Source organism: Struthio camelus, chromosome 4, assembly GCF_040807025.1.
Source record: "Struthio camelus isolate bStrCam1 chromosome 4, bStrCam1.hap1, whole genome shotgun sequence".
NCBI classification, from domain to species: Eukaryota; Metazoa; Chordata; class Aves; order Struthioniformes; family Struthionidae; genus Struthio; species Struthio camelus.
In genome coordinates, this window is record NC_090945.1 from 67,028,605 (window position 1) to 67,045,446 (window position 16,842).

At 37.0% G+C, this 16,842-nt stretch overlaps 1 protein-coding gene across 3 annotated transcripts in view; it reads right to left on the reverse strand.

The window, feature by feature from the left end:
• The window catches only part of ANAPC4 (anaphase promoting complex subunit 4), a 32,594-nt gene that overhangs the window by 14,963 nt on the left and 789 nt on the right, over positions 1-16,842 (reverse strand). For 2 of the 3 annotated variants that reach the window (XM_068943256.1, XM_068943255.1), the window contains exons 2-26: positions 16,675-16,780; positions 15,412-15,544; positions 14,067-14,141; positions 13,909-13,935; positions 13,769-13,813; positions 11,965-12,049; positions 11,478-11,588; positions 10,807-10,890; positions 10,504-10,590; positions 9,732-9,796; positions 9,589-9,631; positions 9,418-9,494; positions 8,876-8,976; positions 8,743-8,794; positions 8,401-8,456; positions 7,178-7,224; positions 5,956-6,012; positions 5,734-5,790; positions 5,090-5,183; positions 3,227-3,324; positions 2,667-2,728; positions 2,552-2,590; positions 2,363-2,464; positions 1,218-1,295; positions 502-672 (exon numbers count right to left, since the gene is read on the reverse strand). In XM_068943256.1, coding sequence (XP_068799357.1) covers positions 502-672; positions 1,218-1,295; positions 2,363-2,464; positions 2,552-2,590; positions 2,667-2,728; positions 3,227-3,324; positions 5,090-5,183; positions 5,734-5,790; positions 5,956-6,012; positions 7,178-7,224; positions 8,401-8,456; positions 8,743-8,794; positions 8,876-8,976; positions 9,418-9,494; positions 9,589-9,631; positions 9,732-9,796; positions 10,504-10,590; positions 10,807-10,890; positions 11,478-11,588; positions 11,965-12,049; positions 13,769-13,813; positions 13,909-13,935; positions 14,067-14,141; positions 15,412-15,544; positions 16,675-16,780 — 1,952 coding nt within the window. Of the gene's footprint in view, positions 1-501; positions 673-1,217; positions 1,296-2,362; positions 2,465-2,551; positions 2,591-2,666; positions 2,729-3,226; positions 3,325-5,089; positions 5,184-5,733; positions 5,791-5,955; positions 6,013-7,177; positions 7,225-8,400; positions 8,457-8,742; positions 8,795-8,875; positions 8,977-9,417; positions 9,495-9,588; positions 9,632-9,731; positions 9,797-10,503; positions 10,591-10,806; positions 10,891-11,477; positions 11,589-11,964; positions 12,050-13,768; positions 13,814-13,908; positions 13,936-14,066; positions 14,142-15,411; positions 15,545-16,655; positions 16,781-16,842 lie in introns of all 3 variants that reach the window. The other variant, XM_068943257.1, reaches the window with a different exon arrangement.

Sequence of the window (16,842 nt, forward strand, 5' to 3'; positions counted from 1 at the left end):
AGATACTCTCCTCTTCATGTTATAAAATACCAAGATAGCAAGAGCCACCAGTCTGGATGTTTCAAGGCTAAGCTGACAATAGTTCTAAGCGTGACTACCAGGAGAATGAGGAAGAAATATCCGTTTGTCTTTATTAGAAGGCACAGGCACATGAGCTGAAAATATACTAACTTAGCATTCGGAGCAACAAAGTTAACATCCTCTTATGAAAACAAGTAAGATTTCTGCTTCTACAGGATGTCCTCAGAACTGGCCCTCCCGTTTCATTAAAGTAGATTCAAATATACTAGTACTGCCTCAAAATAAGCTCCCCCCCAAAAAAAACACACATGAAACCTAACTGAAATTTAAAAGCCCACCCTATCCCCACAGCACAAAAATGATTTCTGGTCTTTAAAAAGACACACACAGCACAAGTAACTAACTGTATACAATGAAAAGACTTGATTAATCTGCTTTTTAGCTCTGCATTTTGAGACTTAGTGCAAGTTTTTCAAATACCGTTTAGCAGAATCCCAGAGGAACTCTCTTTCTTGGTCCTCATCAGTGTACACTGCAGACAAAGGCAGCTGAGCCAAGATTCTCTCCTTCCCCTCTTGTTCTACACTCTCCTTCAGAACTACAGTTACTGTTTCATCATCATAGAAATGTGCATCTAAGCAACTGTAGCACCTATGGGAAAATAAAGTAGCGTTTACCTTTTGGAAAGTTTCAAGGAATAAAAGTGAACACAGAAATGAAATATTTTTCAGTTGTGCAGTGTTAATGCTATGGTAATGAGTAGTTAACAGTGAGCTTTACTGTTAATGGCAAAAAGCTGAGTCCAGCAGCTAAGACACTGAAAGACAGCCAGAACCACTGTAGACTGTCCATTCAGGCATCCCAAGTCTCATTCTGTCTCACTTTAAGAACATTACAGATATAGGAGCTGTTTCCAGATAGCTTTGTTTTTAACTAGAAAACTATAGTTTAGTTTACCTTCAGTTGAAGTAAAAAATAAGGCTCCCACAATCCTGGAATTTCATGTACCCGTGCCGTTTCTTACAGCCTGACTCAGAGACTACAAGCTAGTTCAGCAACCGAAGTAGTAATTTGCAGGATAAAAGCCAAAGTAACACCTGAGAAGTTAACCTCATGTAATAAACATCGGAAAATAGCGCCTGCAATTTAGCAAGTTGCAGTTCTGGAATGGAAATCAACTAGACAGATATACTGACCTTGAGTCTGAGCTGTCATTAATGCTGTTGTTCAAGAAGTTTCCAAACTCTACAGCAATAAGTTCATTACTGATAGACCTAAAAGGAGAGTGATCATTCATTACCTGGGTAATTATTCTTTTTCCCACTCACAGAAAATCCAAAGAGCTCTGATGGCAGCTACGGAAAGAGATGGTGCAGTCTGTCTAGACTTTACACAATACATGGTTACGTTTCAAAACAATGTTAAGTGGTGGAAGGAAACCTTTTGTTTTCTTCTTCCCTCAGCAAAACGTGACTAAAACTGAAACGGCAAACTGTGTCTGGCTTGTGTTCTTTGCTGAACTCCCAGCTCAACTGTCCCAGTCTCAGGTCTGTTAAGTTACTTATTACCCAAGTCAATAGAAAATACCAGTTCAGACTGTTCCAGATACTAATGGGGGAAGAAAGAGGATGGAAACTACACCATGAGGCTGTAATTTTGTCATCAGAGGTTCTCAACTGAAAATATATAGGATAATTTCGCCATGCATTTTCTTCAGCGGTAAAACTACTTTAAAAATTCCCACTCCATCACATCTCATCATATCCTCAAATGAAGTGACTCCGATTATAAAATAAATCATTTCGGGAGAAGAGGAGTTTCTGATGTTTTTTAAACTCAAGTCACTTCAGTGACCCCACTGACAGAATACAAGTTAAGCAGTGGTATCAGAACAACTGAGACAACGACACACTGCAACTTGGGTACAGAAACTCCTGAAGCTGCACAAAACTACACGCAAAAGAGATGTTTCACCTATGAGTCAACCTTCCCATTTTCCATTAGTGCATTAAATTACAGGCTGCAAAGGGTGAACAAGAGAATACTACTTACAGTAAGACAAAGCAACATTGAAAGTTTGGTTCCTTACATGATTTGTTATCACTCAAGCAAGTAATTCTGTGAGGAGGAGAACTAATGGAGCCTGAATTTTTTATCCTAAGCCTGCAAACAGCTGGGGTCTTGTGATTAGATTCTCGGAGTCTAATAAAACAAACTCCTCTTGCATTTTCCTACCACTCTTCCTAATGTCTTCCTCATTTATGGATTCAGTCAAAGAGGAATTGTGCTCATGCTGCTTATCCCTTCTTTTTACAGAAAGATTCAAAGATTCATTTTTTACCTGGTAGTATCCGTATGTTTCCTCAAAATGTATATTTTTGAAACAGAGCTTTCTAATACGGTGAAGAGAACATAATGGATATTGGAGGTTTTGTCATTCCACCTATAATGTGAGGGGAGGAAGTGAAAACTTAGACCAAACTATAATAATCGGTAAATGAAGTGCAATAAAGAATAGCAGCATACTTACAGAAATGGTAGTTTAAGTAACTGCAGTGTGGAATCTTCACTGAAAAGGAAAACAAAACCAGCTTATAAAACACTACCATAATGTTGTGCAACTTTAAAAATAATGCAAAAAATACCTTTGAGAAGTCCTGTAGAGAGACATGCAGACTGCCTGATGCACTGACTTTCCAATTACATCCTATCAAATACAATGGAAACAAGCCAAAAGATACAGGAAGTTACTCACAGTCATACACACCTTTTTGAGGTAAAAAAGAAAAAGCAAAGTAAAACCCAAGCACGTTTGAAGGCGAAATCCACCAGTATCGATGCTGGAACAGACATCCCCACTGCAAGCACTTGATACACTTGTTTTGCATTTGTTCAGAAAATATAGACTAATATACTGCTAACTAATACAGCTATATAATATATAGTGCATACATCAAGCTAATTAATATTCATATAGATCCCATTAATGTAAAGGGTCAGACAAGAGAGAAAATAAGAAACAAATCTCCCACTACTCTCTCCCTAGCCAAACGCTTGAGACATTCAGCAATGGGGAAGCTAGGCTGCGTGCTACCACCTATGTTGTGGGCACTCAAAGGCAAAGATTAAACCTGAAGTCTTACTAGGCATCTTCAGTTGCGTGATACCCCAATAGAAAGTCATCATTTGTAAAGACTGAACTTACAGCTGGTTTTTGTAAACACCGATCAATGATCCCTTCCATTTGTCTTTTCACAAAATGCAGTGATTTCTCAGGGTAATAGGGAAACAACAATGGGCTTTCTGTAAACAGATAAATCAAAGTTCATTTTAAAAACACATGTGCCTATGTAAAAACATACTGCGCTGTTAAACCGACAAACTAGAGTGAGTCCAGTGGAGGGACACTAAGATGGTGAGGGGGCTGAAGCGCATGCTTTATGAAGAGAAGTTGAGGGGGAGCCAAGTGATCTCTTCAGCTACCAAAAAGAGGAGTTACTGAAGACGGAGCAACATCCTTCACAAAGGTACACAGTGAGAGGAGAAGTCACAATAGTCATAAGCTACAGTGAGGGAAATTCCAATTGGGGATAAAGAAAAAAGTTTTCACAAGGAGTGGTGAGGCACTGGAGCAGTGTGCCCAGAGAGGCTGCGGGGTCTCCATGCTTGCAGACATTCAGGACTCGATTGTACATGGCCTTGAGCAACCTGGCCTAACTTTGCAGATAGCCCTGCTTTGAACAGCAGGTCGGACTAGATGACCTCCAGGACCTTTTATTATTCTTTGATTATAAATTCAAACTCAGGTGACTAACTGTAACACAGTAGGAAATGAGGCAAATGAACGAGAAATGGAGGCCTACTTGCCCTTTTAACATTCTCTCATTGCCCATTCAAAATTATAAAAACAGGGAGTGGCAGTTAGCCAAGAGCTAGAAATACAGTTACCATGAACTACCTTGTTTTAGCAAACCCATTTCCAAACTTTTTATCGTAGTTGCATTTTGGGTTCAACAGGATTTATTCCTTCTTGTGAAGGAAATTACGTTGTAAGAAGACATTTAGCTTTTAAGACAAATCTTGCTACTTATTTTGTATACCTAATCTAACTCTTTTCCACCGTTTAGCTGGAAAAATTACAAAACATTAAGTCAATCGGCAAAGTAACACGGAACACCAAAGGAGGGTAGTAGGAGTATCAACCACAAACGTACATGTAACATTCCTAGCCCTACAAACCTTATAGTTCTAAGAAGAGAGCAAGACGAACGTCTCAATAATTACCAAATTAATACCAACAAAAACATTTATTGCAATCTCTCTACAAACAATCATGGATCTTGGATGGTAACAGAAATGACCAGTCAAATAATCTGCATGTATTTTATTATCTGAAGTATCAAAAAAAATTTGTAAGTATGTTTAAAGTAAATTTTCTAGATACTGCTTCGCCAAACACAAAAAAGTGCCACAGCTTCCCCTCTTTTTATTTAATTGGTAACGGATAGAAAAAGGCAGCCATGGCAAATTCTCTCCTGTAATAACAAGATAGCTCATGCTGTAGAAGGTTATAGTCTGTCTATGGTTAAAAAAAGAATCATTCTCAGCATCAGTTTGTTACTGTCTCTTACTTCCTTTTTAACACTAATAAACAAAACAATCTAGGAGCATTGTAGAATCTCTTAAAGACTCCATGTCAAAGAGAAGAAATCAGGAAGCTTCCCCGAGGTGTACTTAGGGAAGCTTCCCTAAGTGCACTTACTACTTCCTCAGAGTGGAACTAAAGTCTCCTAAGATAGACATCTTCCTGGGATTCCTTCCAAACCAACATTTCTGATCCTTGTTCATAAAAAGCAGGAAACTTCTACTATGCAGAAAGTGGTAACTGATTGAACAAGCAGCTACGTGAAAACTCGCTAAAATAACAAGGCCCATCGATTTTATTCTACTTAGATGGAGATCCATAATCAGTACTATAGAAATAACTCATAAGTATGAAAAACAGATTATTCTTTCTAAATTTAAGGTCTACATGTATCTTTGATTCACCATATAAAGCACATTTTACCTTTAAGATGAGTACTATTTTTAAGAAAGTTAAACCACTGATTTCCCTCTGTATTAGGTGGTGATACAAGGTCATCATCTTCATCTTTCAAGTACTAGAAAAGAAACAGACATTCATAACATCACTGTTTAAGAACAAGGGACATCAGAACTCACCCCCCACGTTGTCCCTTTCAAGTCTGTTAAGCATCTCCCCTTAATATAACACGCCCTATTCTTACTATTAAATCCTCCAGCTCATCTAGAAACTAGTAAGAAAATAAATTATTGTATAAGATCATATAGCGATATTTCCACATGAAACTGATGTTAAAATGAAGTTTGAGTGCAAATGTTTTGAAATCCAGCGATTAATGGCATAAAGATAACAAGCAGATTTCAGTTTTAGACTACTATTGTTAGCTGCAAAATAATTTCATCCCCTTCTTAAAATACAGCATACATAAGGTAACATTAGAGAGTATGCTTTAAAAATACTTCTTTTCTTATTAACAGTGGAAAATAATTAATACTTTCCTCTACCATTGCTGCAATGTGCAACACAGCAAAAGGAGGAGAGAAGAAAAGTGGGCACAGCTTTAAAAATTCCTCCATGTAAGGATTTTTGCATTTATTCTCTTTCCCATTCATTCCCTAGTTCTTTACCTGGCCAACTCTCTCCACATTGAAGTATTTTCCTTTACGATTATAGAGCTCTGGTGCCTGAAAAATAAACATAAACAAAAGCAAAATTTAAACCCAAAGTCCAATGACAAGTAGTGCACCAAAAAGGAGATTCAACTATTTTCCCTATGGTTTTCTGAGTTCAATCCGCAAAAATACAGTCAGATGCTGTACTTGGTACTCAGCAAACCAATACAAACTTACCTCATTGAAGTGTTCAGTAAGAAAATCAGCAACAAACGTGATATCTTTCTGAGTCATCTATAAGGAGAAAGAAGAGGTGAGAAAAGCAAAGGATAAGAAAATTCAAACAGCATAGAATGCATGTTCTCCAGGCCAAATAAGCCCAGCTCCCTCAGCCTTTCCTCACAAGACAAGCACTCCAGCCCCCTGACTGATGGCCCTCCGCTGAACCCGCTCCAGCTTATTCATGTTGGTCTTGTACTGGGGGGCCCCAAACTAGACAAAGTATTCTAAATGTGATCTAACGAGCACTGAGTAAAGGAGGATAATCCCCTCAACCTAAAGGGCCTACTCCTGTTAGTACAGGCCAGGAGGCTCTTGGCTGCCTTTGCTGCCAGGGCACACCACTGGCTCTTGCCCAGCTTGCCGTTCACCAACACCCCCAAGTCCTTTTCAGCAGAGCTGCTTCTCAGCCAGTCGGGCCCCAGCCTGTGTCATTGCAGGGGCTCGCTCCTTCCTGGGACAGGAGTTGGCACTTGCCCTTGTTGAATTTCAGCAGGTTCGTGTCAGCCCAGTCTTTTAGGCTCTCTAGGTCACTGTGGATGGCAGCTCTGCCCTTAAGTGCATCAACTGCATCTCCCAGCTTGGTGCTGTATGCAAATAGGATGCAGGTGTATTCCATCTCCCCTTCCAGGTCATTGGAAAAGATATTAAAACATCATTCCCGTTAACTTCAGTGTGGCAATGATTTCACTCTATTTGGGGTGGGGGGAGGAGGCAGCTGGGGGGGAAGGAGAGGGAATGAAATTTTAGAAAGTTTAGACAGATGAAAGATGCAGCTCTGAAATGATCAGCCTGTTTGGACACAGTAATGGCTGTGTAAGAAGCAACATGCAAAAGCAGCAACACTAACTTAGGTCAGAGGAACCAAGGAGGAGGAAGGGCTAAAAGCAGGGTCACCACCTGGGGCCTTGATATTTTAAAACACTAAATAAAAGAGGAGGTCGTTCATGTAAGTATTTCACAGCTGTCACACATTCACACACCTGCTTTCTAAAAAGAGTAATATTAACAAAGAAAACAGAAACAGTAACACATGTGAAACAGAGTATTAGTATGAATCTGAGGCCATCAACTTTCTCAGAGAAACAATACAGACATTATTGGTTAAGTTTTGGAACCAAAAACAAGTCTTTAATCCTGCCCTCCAAGTCCAGCAGAACATTAGCAATGTTACTACTACCTTGTTCAGCTCTGGAAGCACGTGGTCTTCTGACATCCTCAACATGGCTGAGGGAAGAATGATATTCTCACTTTATTAATATATTTTTTTCCTAATATTCTCATTTTTCCGTAAGTATGTAATAAGACACTTCCGACAATATAGGAAAGATTTATTTTTCAGAAACAAAACAGCCTGGAATGAAGGATTACAAATTGAGACTGAAATTAAGGCTCATCTGCCCCACTAACTTACAATACAAATCTTCACATAGTTTTATCTTCTATCCTTTTCATCTGCATTCCATCCTCTACAAGACTGAGGTTAAATTATTATAAAAAGGGTTCATAAGGATTCACGTCCCTACGAAGAGCAGTAAAATGAAAATATATATACCACACCGTTATATTGTGCATGGTAATACTCCTGAGCTAAGAGAATTGCAGAAAAGTCATTACAGTTCTCTGTTTAGTTTCAACAGAGGCAGAGTGATCACTTAAAGTGCTAACGTGACGACAGAGAACTCTGACAGTTCTGCTTTCTGCCATTTTTAAATTAAAATTATTATATTCCAGTTTGCAGGTGCTAACATAGCATTTCTGGTGCTTTTACAGTGACTGATAAGACCACTTTGGTTTTTGTAAAATAGTTCTAAAAATCAATTAAAATAATAAACATATTCATAACGACCTTATAAAAATAAGCAAGGCTAAAATATAAAGTTCCCTACTTCTTTCTAATCTTTAATCTGCAGCTACTCAGCTACAATCTGAAGTGACTATAACCTCTATCAGAACATTCAGAGCATGTTAACACCTGTGCACAACTCTAAATGCTAACTAGGTCTTCATGGGGAAAAAAACAGCAAGAGTGGCAGAGTAAACACCAGTTAGACCATACTTTACCATTTGGGTAAACCATAGTCCTTTCCTTTCTCGAAGTCAAGACCAGCAAACTGGTCATGAAGCAGAAAACAATTTGGAATAACATACTACAGGATAAGCATATAAAATACCTACATGTGTTCTAAACTCTGTGTATGTAAATTTGAGACCTGTCAATATTTAATATACAGATCATAAATTTATAATCATTCTTGCCCCAAACATAACCTTTTATATGTCCAGGAATTTTCTATGATAGGAATAAATAGATGGTTATACCTCAGATTGGCTTAACTACTTGTCAACATTTCAATGTTACAAAAGAGATACTGTATGCTTACTACATGTAATAAATCTTACCAACGTACAGCCATCGAAAAAACGCTTTGAAGTTTTTCATACTACTGTCGATAACCCTGTAGAATAAACAAAGAATGAAACTACCTGATCTATATGTCACAAGCTGCCCAGATTTCAGCTCCACCTTTATTAAAGACAGACCTGCAAGCGTTAGGAATTTTTAAAAAACGCTTAATGCATCCTTCACAGTAGGACTGTTCTTGAGATGTGATTCTGTGAGATGCAGTGAGGCAAGACTTGCTCTCCCATCTTCCTCTCCTCCCAGCCACGTGCTTCCCCATAGATACAGGACTTAACAGGCTTTTAAAAAAAAATGAGAAATTCTCTAGGCCTTATACTTACTGAAGCAGCTCATTTGCTTTCAGGATGAAAGAACCAACAGCAGTAATAGCATCTACAAAGAGAGCAAACCATTACCACTAAGCTTTCAAAAGTAAAATCAGAGTGGGTATAAATAGAGCACATATTACTATACCTTCAATTCCAGATGCATCTAATCCCAGAGACTCATATTTTTGTTTCCATAAAGCCATTCCTTTCAATTCACTCAAGTGGTATAACAGCGCCTCAGAGCCACTAGGAAGGCAGAGCAAAGAAGCATCTTCTTTTAGTCAGCCCTTCGGAAACTCATTACTTCACTGCATACTACATTTTTATTATTAAATGGGTGAAGTGGGAAGTTTTATAAAGCGGTATGGCATATAAAGGCTGTTTACGGATGAAAAAGTATTACTTCACAGAAAAGCCTAATGATTTTCAACACCACCCAAAGCTCATGTGAATGTTTTGCCTGTACCCTACACGAACACTAGCCAGTGATATAGAGCTGGTATTTCATAGAGATTGCTCCAAGTACGTTCAATAACTCTCCCAGCACCCAAAATTAAAGTAGCACATTTTGCATCACCACAGTCTCCACACCTACACACACAGAACCACTGATACAGCATAAATTATTTCATCCAAGCACGTAATATGCCAATTTATCTCTAATTCACTGGATATCTCGTGACTTACCTCTGCAAATGACTTATGACCAATTTTTGTATACTGGAGTAGGAAGACTCTATGGACTGACCAAGTTTCTTTAAACCCTGTTAAAAAATGTTAACGTATGTTAATATAACAGAATATTAATTAAAATATATTGAAATATATGATTTGAAAATTTCAAAAACTTTAACATACCTTTACTGTCAGTTGGTTCATTAATAGCGCCTGAAGTTCCAGACTAAGCAGGGGACGAAGAGGAGAATAGAAGCAAACATGCTTTCATTTTGTATTTCAACTTCAAACGCAAACGCATACTCGGATAAAACAACAGTAACTACCTTGCTTTGCCCCATAACAACAGCTGCATAAACTCATCCTGAACAGAAGTGGTTGTATTCTTTTCCTGCCAGTCAAAATGATTGGAATAGATTGGTAAAGAGATTAAATTCAGTCTACTAAATAATCTCACAAATACCTCATTTAAAGTATATAGGAAAATAAACCCATATCCCTGAATGCTGAAATCAGACTACTGATCACTGGAAACTCAAAGACTAAGAGTCAAGTAATTTTTAAAAGTTATTTTCAGCTGTACTCCCTACTAAAAATTCTAAGCAGTTTACCATCCCTCAGAACCTATGTCAAAAAAAAAAAATTACTTGTTTATATTTACTTCTAGCCATGATCAATGATCACAAAATGTAAGCCAACTCAATACCATATTAATCATGGCTCTGTTATACCTGCTCTGTTGAACCAGGCTACAAGCGTTGGTGGACTGCCACTCAATATTTATAGTAGTCAGCCTGTGAGTAACTGAACTACAAAGAACACAACCTTAAATAGAAAACAACCGATCAATAACTGTGCAAGTTATTGTTTTTGGAAAATTTGGAATAAATATTGTGCTATTCCTGTATTTTATGATCATGCTTTACTATATTCAGGTATCTTCAGCTTCAGAGCAACTGACATGCAACAGCTTCTGGGTTGCCTCTGAACTTAAGAGATTGCTATCTGGAGGCATTAAACTTAAACAAACAGCATTAAAATATGAACTATGTTAACACTAACAACAGAACTACTGCAAAAAGTGTATTTCTACAATACCTGTACAAACTTTGTTAGCCGTGAATCCATCTGCATCAATATTTCTTCCCAGGCCTCACACATGCATGTCAATGATAACTTTATATACTGTAATACAGATACAAACATTAGTCTTATTACTTCCCCCTGCATTCCAATACACATTCAAGAACAGGTTGTTACAAAATGAGGAGGAGATACACTGTACATATCAAATTTCCAAGTCAGAGCTGTACATTAACTTAACATTTATTTCACTTGTGTTAAGAAGACTGAAGTTTGTAAGAATTGTGATATTAAAAAGATGTCAAAATAAAATTGTACCTGTAACAGAGTTGAAATGTGAGTAAATTTCCGGGCCATTCGAGTTACCTCAGGTAAGTAACTTGATAAGAGACTAGTGTTCAGCTATAACAAACAAAACAAATAACAGTTAACAGATTATTCATCTCTAAAGAAATTTTAGACTACAGAAATGGAAAGACAGATGGGGAGGAACCCACAAAAAGCTGTCTTTTCTCATTTCCTTAAAGTTGGTTTTAAGACAGAAACACATCCTAAGTCAAAGCAGCACAAATATTTTTGATACATCTACAAAAACTCTGACAAAGATTCTACATTTTGGAATCCTTACAGTAACAGTTTTAAGAATGGCTGTTCTGGATAGCCTTGATAATCTACTGCATTGCTGCTATGTCTTTGTGCGCAGAATGAAGAAAATCTGAATAAATATAAATATAATTGAATAAATTAACGTTATATTTAAAGTAATATTTTAAAGAAATGCCTCAGACCTTCGTCTTCTTCAGTCTCATCAGTGAGACTGCAAAGTAATGTGATAAATCCAAAAGCTAAATTGAGGTGAATTTTAGAAAGACTGAAAATAGTAGTTTGTAGTTATCCTGCAAATAATGGGAAAATAATAGTTACCCGAAAGTAAAGAAAATAAACAACTTTTTTACTCTTAAAGAGCATTTTAAACTTATTTTACTTGCCTGAAAATATGTCATCTCTGCTTCACTGTTTGGAGAGTCTTGTATCTCTGTAATAACTGACAGTGATTTCAAATCACTAGACAAACATAAGCCACGACAAGAACCTGCCACCTGAAGGATTCAAGTTTTAAAGTTAATGAAATACTGTATTTTCTCAATGATGTATAGCATATTCACCTACAAAGGCAGCTGCATTGCATTACATGTGAAAATCAAAATTAAATTTTCAACTACTGTTCAGAAATTAAAGCATCCTTGTTCCTGTGGATTAGTTGAATTAGTTTGTTTCATTTGAAACAGGACCTTAAGCTCTCCAGCTTTTCCAATAATAAACAAACCAACCAACCAAGACAAACAAAACATTCCTTTCTTTAAACTTCAACACTCCAGTTTCACTTATGTGTAAGCATACATCTATTGTTTTATCCAATTCAGCTGTATTTTAGTATATTTTGAAGAAAAATCCATGGGGAGGAAACGAACGTACCCCAGTTACTGTAGCGATTCTGAACATTCCGTAAGCATAAATCTCAATAAATCCTGAGCTGCCACCAAGAACAAGAGCATTGAGCCTATAAAATGAGAAGAATATGAGTTGATGAGCGTATCAAAAAAAAAAAAAATTGCCAATTTTTCTCTCCAGACTATCAGAAATCACATCTCTCTGTCAGTTTCTAATGCATACAAATACAATCCTTAATATTTAAATACAAGCCCGTTAGCAAAGATACCCTACTGAATCACTGAAACAAAAAGAAATACTGTACTGTATATACGACTATTAGCTTGGATTGCATTAATACGACCAGCCTCTAATATATATAGAAAGCATTATCAGTTATTAAATGAACTGATAGAATGGAAGAAAAAAAAAAAAGACAAAATTTAGGCACAAAAGTCCTTCACTAACTTTAGTCCTTGCAGAAGGAAAAGGTAACAGTTTCTAGCAACAGTCCACTTTCCAACACAGACCACAAAGCTGCTTTTGTAATCTACTGATTCTATCCTAATTACACGCAGAATGAGTTTGTGGCAGTCACTCCACGGCACTTCTCAGCTCAGCCTCAAAGGCAATAACATTTAAAACAGATGTAGCAGCTAAAAAAGATGTCACAGATAACAACAGTACTAGAGACAGAAAAAATGAATAGGACCTGGGACAGAGAGATCTGTGTTTTGCTCGCTTTTTAAAGCTGACTTGCTATCGTAACTTGGAAAAAAGCTTCTCTGTGCCCTCTCCCTTTGCTTCTACATTTAAAATATGAAACTTTGGACAGGGAGGTTGCCTATTGCTGTCTTACGCCACTACACCTTTAACTACCCATATCTGCTGACATTACAGTGAACACTAATGCTCTCCAACACGAAATGACAATGTTTTACATGTCCCCTTATAAACATCAGAAAATTAAATGCACTTGCTGCTTATTACACAAGTAATTACGTGTAAAAAGAGAATGTTTCCATTAAAACAAATATAGAACTTAGCAAAGCAGTATTCAGAAAGCTTTTGGTCTGTTTAATTGGATGGATGAAAGCACAGAATCAGGAAAGCTCCTACAACAAACACACACAGCTATTTTTTTTCCCTAGTAAGGAAGTCCTACTATAAGAAGAGAAAGTAAGTCTTAAAAAGGAATAACTGGTGACAGTATAGAGATGTAGATTTTGAAACAAGGGGTATGATTTTCAGTGGAGGGTCTGCAAAGGACAGTAAAAGAAAACAAACAGAAAAACAGACAGTTAAGTGTCCTCCTCTAGGCTGCATGGCACGCGCTTAGCAAAGCTAATCTCTGCCTGCTAAAAAACTAAACCTCATCCAACTGCTCCTCATGTGTTCCCTACCAAAAGATCCCTAGTTATTTTAAAGTAACCCCAATACAGTCGACTTCAGTGTTTGTGTTAAGTTTAGCTTTGTCACACTCATGCAAATCCACAGAAATTCCCTATCTGGAATAACAAGAATTCACAATGTTTCCAAGATCAGCCTAAGTAACACATACAACATTCCCTTCAAATGCAGACCAAGAAATCCTTTTCTAAGGAAAAGGACCTGTGGTAGCAACAGCAGTTGCTGATAGTGTGCCAGGCAATCCCTCTAAATTGAGAAGGGAAAAAAAGGTGGAAACTGAGGAAGACTTTTTTTTAATATATGTTCTTCTTTGCACATGAAAAAAAAGGAAGTATTCCACATCCTGTCTCCTGAACCATGAAAAATGGGTTATTAATAACTTAAAAGCAAAACTATCCATTATTTTACAATTAAAAACAAACAAACAAACAGAATTTACCTTACATCACCCAGAAGCTTCATAATCTCATCTGACTTTTCTTCACTGAAAACAAAAAAATATGACTGGGATTTATGTGGCTTGTCTCAGTAACAGAAAGCAAAAAAAAAACAGAGAGATATAAGATAACACTTTCTCACCTGAAGATTTTTGCAGTGGTGCTATAACTGAAAACAAAATAATTATTCTCAGTAACAATGAACAGACATGTAATCCACAGCATTTATACAGCATTAAAGATGAATAACCAAAACAATGACAACAAATGATAAATTAATCTTTGTAGTGTAATGCTTACTTTTTTGGTAGCGGAGGTAATTTAGGCAAAAGGAGATTTGACTCATCCTCAGCATTGTAAAAGGAAGTGAGAACACTGAAAAAGAAGTATGATTGTCTTACCATCAAAGTTATAAAAAAGAGAAAAAAAAAGAAAATTTCTTTCTACCTTCAAAAGCTCTCTACAGCAGAGATTCAAATCATCACGTATGTTAATGAGCTGCAAATCTCACAGGCCAATCCCTTACGTATCCTTCAGTAATTTAATTTATCAAATTAACAAATTAATAAAAGAAGTCTGATAATCTAGTTTTATTTTCACCAAAGGAGAATATACAGCTTTTATTTGCTGGCTCAGTAGCTCGACACCAACTCCTCCATAAATTATCTGAAATGTACATATGACAATGGGTCTCTGTTTAAACTCAACCCCACCCCCACTGCACCTGCGCCTCAAACAAACTTCAATTTAAAGATACATGTCACAGTATGAGGAAGACTAAAGCACAGTACTTAACACCACAGCTTAGACATGCTGGAAGGATGAGATTCCCTATAAGGAGACAAATCCATCCCCATGAAGAGAAAAATGCTAGACTGATTTAAGATGCATTTATTTTCTTACCACGTTTAGATTTGTACTTTAAGGAGGAGAGAATTCCCAAGTGAGGCCCCCTCCCTTTTTCTAATAAATTTTTAATTATGGTCTTGCACTGCAACGAGGTACATATCAGATGGTTTTGTGAGATCACAGAAACAGGGACCACAGTGCCCGCGAGCTCACAAGTGCTACTGAGAACTGCGTAATGACACACGCTCACAGTCACTAGGAGCGCTGTGACATCCTGAAGCAACTGTACCCATCATAGAACCGCCAATGGATTAGGATGTAAGAACAAAGGCAAAACGTGAAAGGAGCAAGCACCCTACCAAAGCACCGAAAACACTAATGAAGATTTAAATATAATGCTCTCCCCGATTAACAAAGCAGATGAATATAACAACATTATTACAATTAGTTTAATAAATTAACACATTAGTGGGTATCAAAGTAAACTGGATCAGGAGGCAGGCTGTACAACAATACATCAAGTTACCACTGGATTAAGCAAGCTCTTAACAGGTGGATGCTCAACGTCTTACTGAAATATTTCTGGCATAAACTAAAAGAACCACAAGACTAAGACTTCAGCACTACAAATAAGCACATTAAGAAGTATATTCTAATAAAAAGGGAAAATTTTAACAAAGTGGTGAGGAAAAAGACAGCATTCTTTTATTTAGCCACTTGTAACACACTAACTGTAAATTATTAGTAAGATAGTACTGCACAGCCTATGTTTATGTGCAGAGTTTTTCAGACCTACCTGCTTTCTTCGGTTACTTCCATCCAATGCATGTAAGTAATAGAAGAGTCCACTGCAAAGGAGTGTAAGCTTTCAGGTTTTTCTACATCACACAGAATAATCCGCTTGGTATCAGTTAGGCCAAAAGCCAAAACTAGAGAAGAAAACGTAAAATATATAAATAACCAACATGCAAAACTTTGTATTTTCTTTATGCGGGACTAGAAAACAGTGTTCCTTCAAAGCCTACTACTGGACATCTAGTTGTCTCCTTGTCTTTTATCTACTGTGCTTCCAAACTCTAACTTGAAACCTACTCACTGGCACTTCTAGCATACTAGCACTCCTAGGTTTGAACTCCTAGCATATTTTTAAGTAACATATTTAGGTCAAAAGTCTGATCCTACAATTATTTATCTGCATGCTGAACTGAAGTACACACTTCTAACTACAGGGCCTCAGTTTTTGCAAATTTAAGGCTGAAATACATTTAAAGACCATTCAACAGCAGTTTTGGTTTTATTATAACAAAGTAAAATTGTAGACTTGCTGAACAACATTTGCATCGCTACCTTTTTTACCTCTATTTATCTATAAAAACATACGGCAGGCATACGTTACTGCATCCACTTCCTTGTAATCACAGGCAACTAGCTTAAAAAAAAGTTTCTTAAATTCCAACGTAAAACTAAACAGGTAGTACTTGCTCATGTCTTATCAGAATATTGTTCCCATTCTCACTCTTCCAATGGGTCCAAAAAAAAATCAAACTACTTTCCAACATATACTTATTAAGCTACTAATTTCAATGTTATCTCCATCTGTAAGACATTACTGTCTTGACAGACCTTATTCTACCAAGGAAAGAGGTTTTTTTACCTTCTCTGGCATAATATTAGAGAGCAATTTTCACCTCTAAAATTTAGCCTTTGACTAAAGAAGCCAGGCTCTTCAGTCTGTCCTGATTTGTCTCTATTCTCCCAATGAATTTTGTAGTACACGTGAAAATATTCTGCTTAGTTATGAACTGGAAGCTTTGATATACCTTGGGAAGTAATATTATTGGACATAAATTCACTTTGCCAATCTTTCTTGCAATTGCCTTCAGCAGTGTATCCTTCCTTATAGCTTTGAATAAACCTACATAAAATTAAGCTACCCTTTTCTTCAAATACAGTTTACTTGAAAATTTCCTTCAGAGACAAGAGGTATCATCACCACAACTTGCACTGATTTCCAACAGGATTTTTATTGCAACATGTCACCTCATATACTTCACATTACTTTTGCCATCCGGTCTCCAAGCAAGTGCAGTCACTTCTTTTCCTGTATTTTCATTTGGAGGCAAACTCCAAACTCGTTGGAAGTTTGCAAGCCGATGAAGTAAAACCTGAAAAGCAAACACATGAAGGATTAAAAAAAAAAAAATTATTCCCCCGTTAATTGTAGCTT